The sequence below is a fragment of the Pan paniscus genome, chromosome 21 (assembly GCF_029289425.2).
Source record: "Pan paniscus chromosome 21, NHGRI_mPanPan1-v2.0_pri, whole genome shotgun sequence".
NCBI classification, from domain to species: Eukaryota; Metazoa; Chordata; class Mammalia; order Primates; family Hominidae; genus Pan; species Pan paniscus.
In genome coordinates this window covers 37586037-37598358 of record NC_073270.2, presented here as the reverse complement: position 1 = coordinate 37598358, position 12322 = coordinate 37586037, and the positions used below count along the sequence as shown (strand labels likewise).

Genomic DNA, 12322 nt, shown 5'->3' with positions numbered 1-12322 from the left:
GGAAGGAACTTTCAGCTGAGATCTGAAGGATAAGGAGGTACAGCCTAGTCAAAAGCAATGGGGAAGGTTCTAGCACTGGGAAGAGCAGGGACTGGGGCCCTGAGGTTGGGAAGAGCATGTTTAAGAACACTAAGAAAAGCCAGGGCGGAAGGAAAGAAGTCAGAGACCAAACTGAAGAGTTGGGAAGGGCCCAATCAAGCAGGGCCTTGTAGACCACCGTGTGGATTTCGTATTCTATTCTGATACCAAAAGTTCACTCATTTGCACACCATTTTCATGATTGTCACAATCAAGTTGCTCTTAAATCACCCAGGAAGACATCAAATTGCCTCTTAACAAGGTCAGTGGAGATCCAGGTTCTTTCCACCTTCCCAGTCTCTGACCATCATAAATTACACAATCGAGTTTCCCACATTGGAGAAAATCGCAGGGGTCAGCACATCGGGAGAGCAATACATGAGCCTTGCCCTGAGAAAACCTCCTTCCAATCATGGCATTTCCCCTGCCAGGTAAGTATCCATTCTGCCATCCTTAACGTGTCCTCATGCTCATCGTGTCGGGGTCACACTATGGTTGCTATAGTTCCAAGGCTTCATGTATCTTTCTCAGGGGGAAGCAAGGGAAGGGACAGCTCTGGCCACATCTGTTCTAAACTGACCTGATGGGTTGGCAGTCTGAACTGAGACCTGATTCTGTCTGGAAATTCCAGACCCAGCTTAGGTCCTAAAGGATGAGGCCTTGGATTCACAGAGCTGTGTTGAAGGAAAAGGCCCTGACCTCTGGGCCCTTCCTGATTTAAGGATTCTTGAGACAATCTGGGACCAGCCATGGAGCACCCTGCTTCTGGGCTCCCACACTGTTAGCACCAGACAAATCCTCAGACTCTCTTCCCCTGCCCATTGAGCAGAGGCAGGAGAGGGGCAGGAAGTGGACAGAGGTCACACAGCAGATGGGGACATTGCTCTCTCTCCCCTACACCACCCCCACCTGCTAGTCACCTCACTCTCCTCTAACTCTCCTCCCAACTCCCCCCAAGCACCTTTCATGACACCGGTTCTCTGGATCCAGGGAAGGAAACCCTGTGCAGATGTTAGCATGATCACAAGAGAACCAAGAAGGCAAATCCACAAAGGCTGCCATCACCACATCCTCAACATCACTGTCATTGTTGTAATATTCCCCAAAGCCCTAAAGAGAAGACGCTGGTGTCTTGGGTTACCTGCACCACAGCCAACTCCTAATTTTTCATGGGATGATTTAGTAAAGCCTTCCCAAGCAGTGGGAATCACAGATTCATAACATCTGCTCATTTGTTGCTTCAATCCACTGAGAAGCCACTATAAGATGAGGCTGTGGCTCTGCAGACAGCAGACTCGATGCAAATCCCAGCCCAAGCCCTCACAAGCTGAGTGACCTCAAACATGGCATTTTCACTACTTTGTGCCCAGTTTTCTCATTAGTAAAATGGGAATGATGATAACACCTACCTGAAAGATTTGTTGGGATGATTAAAAGATCATGCATGCGAAATGTTAGAGTGTCCAGCAGACTTAGCTAATGGTAAGCAGCAAATATTTCCTGAGCACCACGCAGCAGGGCAGCTACCCCTCCTATCCCTTCTCCCCTTTCTCTACAGTAAAAGAATTTTCAGCATTTACTTGGGAAAATGTAGCCTGTATTTCCCTGAATAAAAACTACATTTTCCAGATTCGGCCAGGCACAGTGGCTCGCGCCTGTAATCCTAGCACTTCAGGAGGCCGAGGAGGGTGGATCACGAGGTCAGGAGATCAAGACCATCCTGGCTAACACAGTGAAATCCCGTCTCTACTAAAAATACAAAAAATTAGCTGGTCGTGGTGGCGGGCACCTGTAGTCCTACTCGGGAGGCTGAGGCAGGAGAATGGCGTGAACCTGGGAGGTGGAGCTTGCAGTGAGCCGAGATTGTGCCACTGCACTCCAGCCTGGGCGACAGAGCAAGACTCCATCTCAAAAAAAAAAAACCAACATTTTCCAGATTCCCTTGTAGCTGGGTTTGGCCACATGGTTAAGGTCTGGCCAGTAAGCTGTGAGAGACTCCTGAGTTGTGTCCTTCAAGGGATGGGCTTGCCTTTTCTTTCTCTCTCTCTTTTTTTTTTTTGAGTCGGGGTCTCGCTCTGTCACCCAGGCTGGAGTGCTATGGTGTGATCACAGCTCACTGCAGCCTCGACCTCTTCGGCTCAAGCAATTTTCCCATCTCAGCCTCCCAAGTAGCTGGGACTACAGGCACACACCACCATGCCTGGCTAACTTTTTAAAAAATTTTTTGTAGAGACAGGGTCTTGCCATGTTGCCCAGGTTGGTCTTGAACTCCTGGACTCAAGCGATCCTCCTGCCTTGGCCTCCCAAAGTGCTGGAATTATAGGTGTGAGCCACTGCACCTGGCCTATGCCTTTTATTGCCTCCTGCCTACCTCCTGCTGTTTGGAATGTGAAAGCAAGACTGGAGCTCTACCTTGGACTATGAAAAACAAGGACCTCACCTAAGGGATAGTAGAATGGAAAGACAGAAGCAGATGGATCCCACATTTCTGTGGGGCCCCCTTACCATCTCTGAACTTCCTACATATGGACTTCAATGAGACAGATAAACTTCTAGCATGTCGAAGCCTCTTTTACTTTGGGTTTCCATTGCATACATCCAAACCTTAGCCATAACTAATAGCACCTACTCTGTGCCAGGCATCACATGCTGGTTTGTCTCAATCAGTATCCCCAGAGGCCAGCATGAAAGAAGAAAGGTAGACTTACAGGCCAAAGTCACAGAACTAGCAAGTGGCCAGGGAAGAGCAGTCCTTGATCTGGACCCGTCACTGGAGGATCCAGGCCACAGGTCTGTGGTAGCTGCATTCCTAGTTTCTACTGAAAACCACAGGACACAAATGTGCCTGGGTTTGAATCCTGCTCTGATGCTTACAATGCTGTGTGACCTTAAGCAATTGGTTTCCTAACTCTGAACATAATCTTATCTTACGGTTTAGTTGGAAGGCTTAAATAAGACAGAGATGATAGTGATAATGTGCCTGGCACATTGTGGGTGCTAAATAAATGTCACAGCCACTTTGGGACAAGTCCCAGTGGCCACTCAGGGGAACTGGGAGAAAAACAAAGGAAGACAAGGACCTGTGAGACAAAGGGAAGGAGGGACAAGGCTGGGGGGAGGGTCTTACTCCTTCACTTCCACCCATCCTGGCCTGTGGCGAAGGACGTCCATGAGTGTGTTCATGAGGGTGGTCTTGAACCGGATCGATGCTCTCTGCTCTCTGCAAGACAAGGCAATGAACATTTGCTCAGGATCAATGATTTTCCTAGGATGGCGCAAGGAGAGGAAAAAAGGAGGAAGAGAAGTCAAGTTCCATACCTGGAAAGTTCCACACTGTATTTCAGAATTTAGCATTAGAGCATGATAACACTTAACATAATCAGATTGAGAATTACAGAATCTTCAAATCATTGAAAAATAACAATCATTGTATCCAAGCCTACTATGTGCCAGGCATGGTCTGGTTGCTTTCCATGTGCTATGACTAATCCTTACATGAAATGATAAGTATTTGCAAAGCCCTCTCCTGGCAATCATCTGGGAAGATGAAGCAGATGTACTTTTTCCTATTCCTCCTACTGATACAACTGAAAACTCAAGATACTATCTATAAAACAAATATAAGACTGAAAGATAGAGAAGAAGGCAGACTGGCTGGAGATTTCAGGACCACGGGAACTACATGGTGGTGAATTCCCTGGGTTTCCTTTTTGTCTCATATAGTTCAGATATGGAGATGAAAAGCCACCAACCCAGAAATGCCAATGGGCATAGACGACAAAAGCTTCGACAAAAGCACCCCGTCCTAGCCAAAGGACCAAGAAAGGAGCGGCCTAGCCAGACAGAGGACTTGGGCAATCACTGCTCTACTCCAGCCAGACCCCCAAGAACACATCTGTGGCCCACTCCCAGTGATGCCAGGAAAGGCCGAGTAGGGAGTCCAGACTTCCCCTGAGTTTGCAGCAGGGCACCCAACACCCCTGCTCGGTGCTGTCAGAGAAGGCCACAGACAGAGCCAGGCTTTCATCCCTGCCAGGCGGTAATGAGCCTCCCACCCCCACTGCAGCAGTGGAGACCATGTGTGGAGCCAGGACCCCACACCCCAATCTGGCCATAATGAAGTGCCCCTCCCACTCTGGGGTGATGTTAAAGGGGGCCTAGAGGAGAGCTGGAAATCAATAAAATCAAAAACAGAAAAACATTATAGCAAATCAGTAAAATAAAAGGCAAGTTCTCTGGAAAGATCAATAAAATCTACAAACCTATTTGTCAGCAAGACTGACAAAGGAAAGACTCAACTACCCAATATGAGGACTGAAACAGAGGCTACCGCTATGGAGCCCACAGGTATCACAGCCACAATAAGGAAATGCTACTAACAGCTCTACACACCTACATTTGACAGCTTAGATGAAATGGAACAATTCCTCAAAAAGCACAATTACTACAACTCATCCAATATGAAATAGATAATTTGAATAGCTCTATAGCTATTAAGGAAATTGAATTCATAATTCAAAACCTCCCAAAAAAGAAATCTCCAGGCTCAGTGGTTTCACTGGAGAATTTCCCCAAATATTTGAAGAAGGATTAACACCAATCCTACACAATCTCTTCCAGAAAATAGAAGAGGAGGGAGAATTTCCAAATTCATTTTGCCAAGCTAGTATTAACCTGATATCAAAACCAAAGACAGTACACAAGAAGTAAACCACAGACCAATATCCCTTATGAATGTAGATGGAAAAATCCTTAACAAAATGCAATCAAATAGAATTCAGCAATATATAAAAAGGACTATACACCATAACGAAGCGGAGTTTATTCCAGTAGGCAAGGCTGGTTCAATATTCAAAAATTAATCAATGAGCCAGGCATGGTGTCTCACGCCTGTAATCCTAACCCTTTGGGAGGCTGAGACAGGCAGATTACTTGAGGTCAGGAGTTCAAGACCAGCCTGGCCAACATTGTGAAATCCCATTTCTACTAAAAATACAAAAATGAGTCAGGCGTGGTGGTGGGCACCTGTAGTCCCAGCTACTCAGGAGGCTGAGGCAGGAGAATCACTTGAATTGGGGAGGCAGAGGTTGCAGTGAGCCGAGATAGCACCACTGCACTCCAGTGTGGGCGACAGAGAGAGACTGTCTCAAAAAAAAACAAAACAACAACAACAAAAATCAATGTAATCAGTCATATTAACAGACTAAAATGGAGAAATCACATGATTATATCAATTGATGCAGAAAAGGCATTTGACAAAAATTAAACATTCATTTAAAAACTCTGAGAGGAACTTCGTCAACTTGATAAAAGCATCTTAAAAAAACTCGAGCTAACATTATAATTAGTGGTGTGTGAAAGTTGTCAGATTCAAAATGGAATCACTTGTGTCAAACCCTGGCAAAATAGGGCCAGGGGGCCGGGCGAGGTGGCTCACGCCTATAATCCCAGCTCTTTGGGAGGCCGAGGCGGGCAGATCATTTGAGGTCAGGAGCTGGAGACCAGCCTGACCAACATGGTGAAACCGCGTCTCTACTAAAAATACAAAAAAATCAGGCCGGGCGCAGTGGCTCATGCCTGTAATCATAGCACTCTGGGAGGCTGAGGCAGGCAGATCACCTGAGATCAGGAGTTCCAGACCAGCCTGGACAACATGGTGAAACCCCATCTCTACTAAAAATACAAACATTAGCCGGGCATGGTGGCTGGTGCCTGTAATCCCAGCTACTGGGGAGTCTGAGGCAGGAGAATCGCTTGAACCCGGGAGATGGAAGTTGCAGTGTGCCGAGACTGTGCCACTGCACTCCAGCCTGGGCAAGAGAGCGAGACCCTGTCTCAATAAATAAATAAATAAATAAATAAATAAATAAATAAATAAATAAATAAATACATGAATAACCTTACTGTTCCAGAAGTCAGAGGGACTGAAATGGGTTGGCAGGGCTGCATTCCTTTTGGAGGCTCTATGGGAGAATTTGTTTCCTTGCCTTTCCCAGCTTCTAGCCGGGCGTGGTGGCATGTGCCTGTAATCCCAGCTACCCGGGAGGCTGAGGCAGGAGAATCGTTGGAACCTGGGAAGCAGAGCCTGCAGTGAGCCGAGATCACGCCACTGCTCTCCAGCCTGAGTGATAGAACAAGACTCCATCTCAAAAAAAAAAAAAAAAAAAAAAATTAGCCAGGCATGGGGGTGTGCACCTGTAGTCCCAGCTACTCAGAAGGCTGAGGCAGGAGAATCGCATGAACTTGGGAGGCAGAGGTTGCAGTCAGCCAAGATCCCGCCACTGCACTCCAGCCTGGGCGACAGAGTGAGACTCCATCTCAAAAAATAAAAAGTAAAAAAATAAAAATACAGAGCCAGGAAAGGTCATGAAGGGAGGAGTCTCATGCATGATTTGCCAGATAATAAGAACTTTCACAAGAACATTTTCCAAACCACAGCTTCCCACATGAGACAAGAGTACTGCTAACAGCACAAGGGCAGCTAGCAGCTAACACAGGAACACTAGCCTGACATGGTTTCTCAGGCCCAATCCAAAACTGCAAGGGCCTAACAAGAACTCCGAGACTCCAAGTCCTACCTAGCAACTACTGACACTCACCAATCTGCTACCGAACTCGCCAGCTCTCATAAAAAACGCTGCTAGCGCCAATGAACTTTCTTTTGAAACAACTTACGTAAATCTCCTCTTTCCCCAAGAGAACCCTAAACTTTTCCTTTGTTCTCAGACGTGCTGGGGGCCGCCCTAGTCTATGTGGACATCCTGGATTGCAGTTCTACTTCTTGTATATTATTCCCAAATAAAACCTTTTTACTTGGAGATTTGTCTCTATTTTTTTATGTTGATGGATGAAAAACTGGAGTTGGAGACCAGACTGGGCAACATAGTGAGACATTGTCTCTAAAAATAAAAATAAATTAAACAATAATCAGCACTGCAGCCCCACATAGCTCAAATACTAACAAGCTCAAGACGGCAGTGAAGGAGGTTGGATTGGAGTACACGCAATTTAATTAAAGCTGCAGCCCAACCCATGTTCAACTCAGCTTTAGGAGGAATCTGAATGATCAGCCCCTAAACCTGCTAGTCAGAGGAAGGAGCTCGCATACTCTATAAAGTGTGTGTACGTATGTGTGTGTGTGTGTGTATATATATATACATGTATATATATATAAAGTGTGTGTATGTATGTGTATATATGTATATGTATATAAAGACTAAAAAATTATTATATATAATTGTTTTTCATACACAATATCCAGAGTGCAGTTTTAAAAATATAACACATGCAATAGCAAAGCAGGGAAATGTAATACATAATCAAGAGGAAAAAGAGCCAACTGAAATAAACCCATAAATGACCCAGTTATCAGAATCATTAGAGAAGAAATTTAAAAATTATTATAAATATGTTATAGGATTTATGGGAAAAGATGGATACAATGTGTGAATAGATGAGTTATTGCAGAAAAGAACCAAATGGCCAAGTGGCTCATACCTGTAATCCCAATACTTTGGGAGGCTGAGGTGGCAGGATCACCCAGGAGTTCAAGACCAGCCTGTGCAACACAGTGAGACCCCATTTCTACACAAAGTTTTAAAATTAGCCAGGCATGGTGGTACGTGCCTGTAGTCCCAGCTACCTGGGGAGCTGAGGTGGGAGGATCACTTGAGCCCAGGAGGTTAAAGCTGCAGTGAGCCATGATCGCACCACTGCACTCCAGCCTGTGTGACAGAGCAAGACCCTGTCTCAAAAAAAAAAAAAAAAAGAACCAAATGGAAATTCTAGAAGGGAAAACTATAATATCTGAAATTGAAAGTTCAATGGATGTGCTTAACAAGAGACTAGGCATTGAGAAGGAAAAACCATACATTTGAAAACAGTCTAATTGAAATTGTTCAAATTGAATTAGAGAAAAAATTTATACATGAACAGAACCTCAGTGACTCGTGAGATAATATCAAGCAGTCTAACATACATATAACTGAAGTTCAAGAAAGAGATGGGGAAGAGATAGGACAGAAAATATTTTTTGAAGAAATGATGGCTAAAAAATTTTCCAAATTTGATTAAATTATCAACTCACAGATCCAAGATACTCAATTAACCCCAAGCAAGACAGACACAACGTAAACTACACCCAGGTAAACCATAGTCAAATTGCTGAAAAACAGAACAGTCTTAAAAAAAAAAAAAAGCCTGAGGAAAAAAGACACATCGCATAGGGGGGTGAGGGTGGTGGAGAGTGGGAGTGGAAGACAAGAACAGCTGACTTTGGCTAGGCGCAGTGGCTTACACCTGTAATCCCAGCACTTTGGGAGGCTGAGGCAAGCGGATCACCTGAGGCCAGGAGTTCGAGACCAGCCTAACAAACATGGAGAAATCTGGTCTCTACTAAAAATACAAAAATTAGCCAGGCGTAGTGGCGGGTACCTGTAATCCCAGCTATTCAGGAGGCTGAGGCAGAAGAATCCCTTGAACCTGGGAGGTGGAGGTTGCAGTGAGCCGAGATTGGACCATTGCACTCCAGCCTAGGCGACAGAGCAAGACTCCGTCTCAAAAAAAAAAAAAAAGAACAGCTGACTTCACATCAGAAACAACATAAGCCTGAAGACAAAGGAATATCATCTTTCAAGTGCTTAAAGAAAAAAAGATCAACCTCGAATTCTATATCCAGTAAAACTTTACTTAAAATATGACAGTGAAATAAAGACATTTTCAAATAAATAAAAGCTGAGAGAATTTATTGCCAACAGATTCACACTATAAGAAACACTAAAGAACGTTCCTCGGGCTGCAGGAAAATTATACCAGATGGAAATTCAGAAGGAATGATGAGTGGGGTAAATATGGAATACTTTCTTCCATGTCTTAATTAAAAAAAAAAAATTCAAGTAGCTATTTAAAGCAAATATAGTGAGAATGTAATGAAGGGTTTATAACATATTTACAAGTAAATATATGACAAAAATAGCAGCACAAAGGATCAGAGGGGAGCAAACAGAAGTGTCATGCTGTAGGGTTCTTAGTTTTGCATGAAGTGGTGTAATTATGCTTCAAGGTAGACTGTGATAAGGTAAGGATGCATATTGTAATCCCCTAGAGCCATAGGTTGTGAAGTGTGGTCTCAAGTATTCCTCAGGGTCCCCAACTCTTTTTCAAGGGTACACAAATCTTCCCTTTTCCAAATACTATCTTTGTGAGGCTAGATTTCTTCCTGTCCTTCGACCAAAACAATCTATCACAGCAGATTGAACACAGAAGATCTGGAAAGTCAAATGTTTTCTAATAAGCCAGACGTTAAAGAGAGTCACAAAAATGTAAAACGACTACTACTCATCTCAGTACATTTTGGTGGGGAAATATAACTATAACTCACAAAAATGTTGGGCCGAACACAGTGGCTCACACCTGTAAACCCAGAGCTTTGGGAGGCCGAAGCAGGTGGATCACTTGAGGTCAGGGGTTCCAGACCAGCCTGGCCAACATGGTGGCCGTCTCTACTAAAAATACAGAAATTAGCCAGGCGTGATGGCCTGTAATCCCAGCTACTTGGGAGGCTGAGGCACGAGAATCACTTGAACCCAGGAGGCAGAGTTTGCAGTGAGCTGAGATCACACCAGTGCACTCCAGCCTGGGTGACAGAGTGAGACCCTGTCTCAAAAAAAAAAAAAAAAAGTTTATGCTACCATGTAATGAGTATTTTTTTGCTTTTTAAATGAATTAATAAGTATTTTAAAAATTTATCGGCTTAGGCCAGGCATGGTGGCTCATGCCCGTAATCCCAGCACTTTGGGAGGCCAAGGCGCGTGGATCACCTGAGGTCAGGAGTTCAAAACCAGCCTGGCCAACATGGTGAAACCCCATCTGTACTAAAAATACAAAAATTAGCTAGATGTGGTGGCGCATGCCTGTAATCCCAGCTACTCGGGAGGCCGAGGCAGGAGAATTGCTTGAACCCCAGAGACGGAGATTGCAGTGAGCCAAGATCGCACCACTGCACTCCAGCCTGGGCGACAGAGTGAGACTCCATCTCAAAAATAAAATAAAATAAAATTTATCAGCTTAAATTTTTAATATGGTACACATTGTTAGATGTATGCCACATATACAAAAGTCAATTGGGTTCACAATTATTTTTAAGTTGTAAAGGGACCCACCCTGAGCTTAAACTTTTAGAACCACTGCTCTAAAGTAACCATTTAAAATATCAAATAGGCTGGGCATGGTGGCTCATGCCTGTAATCCCAGCACTTTGGGAGGCCAAGGTGGGAGGATCACTTGAGCCCTGGAATTTGAGACCAGCCAGAGCAACATGGCAAGACCTCATCTCTACAAATAATATGAAAAAAAAAAAAGATAAAATAAGGAGGTTTAGCTAAAAGTCAATAGAGGAGACAACATGAACTACTAAAAATATATGCAATAGACCCGAAATGACAAAGAGATACAATTTCAAAATCCATCAGTTTGCAGAAAATATTAAAAATCAGACAAATACCAAATATTCACAAGAATGTGGAGAAATGACAACTATCTTACAATGCTGATGGGGTGCACATTGGACATACCTTTGGAGAGCAATTTGGCATATTACAAAGATCAAGGACTATGTCACACACATCAGACTGGCAAAAATCTAAAGGTCCAAGTTTTGGCAACAATGGGATACAATGGAAACTCCTCCTCTGCTGGTAGAACACACTTTGCAGGGTCACCGGGCGGTTTTTAGTAAAGTCGAATATGCACGTACCCTAAACTCAGCAACCTGTCCTAGCTCTATACCCTGGGTTTGTACTCTGCATTTCTACCAGGAAACACGTGAGCAAGGATGCTTATATGTAATTGTTAATATTTTTTATAGAAATAACCTGTGGCACACACTGTTGGTGGTCCACCCATATCCCTTTGGCATTCACCACTCCTGTGCATGCAAATCAAAGAGCTTCCCACTGCCAGCACCTTCGATGCTACCTGAGGGTTTTCCCTGGCCCCCGGAGTCTGCTCAGCCAGCATGTGGAGCAGATCGGAAGCACCAGAGTGAACTGACCCTCTGCCAACAGCATACAACCAGTGACGACTGGAGTTGGTGGATAAATCCGCTAAGTCTCTCATCTCTCACTTAGGATAAGTCTGCAGTGCATTCTACGTTCTCCCAGGAATTCCCCGGGGGATTCAGCCCACTGTCCGCAGCAATTACCTGTCAATGATGCACCTTTTACTGGTTTCTCTCCTTAGCTGTCTTATTTCCCCACTTCCCTGTCAGTGCTCACTGGAATTACCTTCCAAATAAACCACTTGCTCTCACATCCTTCCCTCAGGGTCAGTTTCTAGTGAAACCAATACTTCATAAGTGCCTTTCCACAGGAAGATGGGTAAATAACGTGTGATACACAATGAAACAGAGGTAGCAGTTAAAATGCATTCAGAGCTACAGGTGCCAATGTGGATAAACACCAAACATATCATTTTGTGTGACAAAAGCAGGGTGCAGAATAGTAATAACAGTACAACGACACTTACATAACTTGTATTCCTAGCTACTCATGCAGTTGGGGTGGCCATGTGACACAATTCTAGTCAATAAGATAGAAACATAAGACTGCTAGAAAGGGTAAGTTCCTGGGAAAGTTTTGCTCTTTTGATGACAGAAAGAGAGAAAAGAAGGAAAGAAAGAAAGAAGAAAAGAAAGAAAGAAAGAAAGAGATGTGGCTTGATTCTTCCCTCCCCTCTTCTTCCTGTCCTGATCATGACATGAAGGCTGGAGCTGTAGTGGCCATTTGGTCTCCATGAGGAAGAGATCAAGACAATCATGAAGGCTCATGCCTGTAATCCCAACACTTTGGGAGGCCGAGGTGGGATGATCACTTGAGGCCAGGTGTTGGAGACCAGACTGGGCAACATAGTGAGACCTCATAACTACAAAAAAAAAAAAAAATTAAAAAAATTAGCTAGGCCGGGCACAGTGGCTCACACCTGTAACCCCAGCATTTGGGAGGCCAAGGCAGGTGGATCACAAGATCAGGAGTTTGAGACCAGTCTGGCCAATATGGTGAAACTCCGTCTCTACTAAAAATACAAAAATTAGCCAGGTGTGGTGATGGGTGCCTGTAGTCCCAGCTACTAGGGAGGCTGAGGCAGGAGAATCACTTGAACCCGGGAGGCAGAGGTTGTAGTGAGCTGAGATCACGCCACTGCACTCCAGCCTGGGCAACAGAGCAAGAGTCTAAAAAAAAAAAAAAAA

General features: G+C 44.4%; 1 protein-coding gene and 1 pseudogene across 22 annotated transcripts in view; both read right to left on the bottom strand.

Moving 5' to 3' along the window:
* The window catches only part of TTLL9 (tubulin tyrosine ligase like 9), a 75149-nt gene that overhangs the window by 43537 nt on the left and 19290 nt on the right, over positions 1-12322 (bottom strand). For all 22 annotated transcript variants that reach the window (XM_008967515.3, XM_055105049.1, XM_055105050.1 and 19 more), the window contains one exon: positions 3206-3298. In XM_008967515.3, the coding sequence (XP_008965763.1) occupies positions 3206-3261 (56 nt within the window). In that variant the 5' untranslated portion in view covers positions 3262-3298. The remainder of the gene's footprint in view (positions 1-3205; positions 3299-12322) is intronic.
* On the bottom strand, positions 342-517 carry LOC112438042 (U1 spliceosomal RNA; annotated as a pseudogene).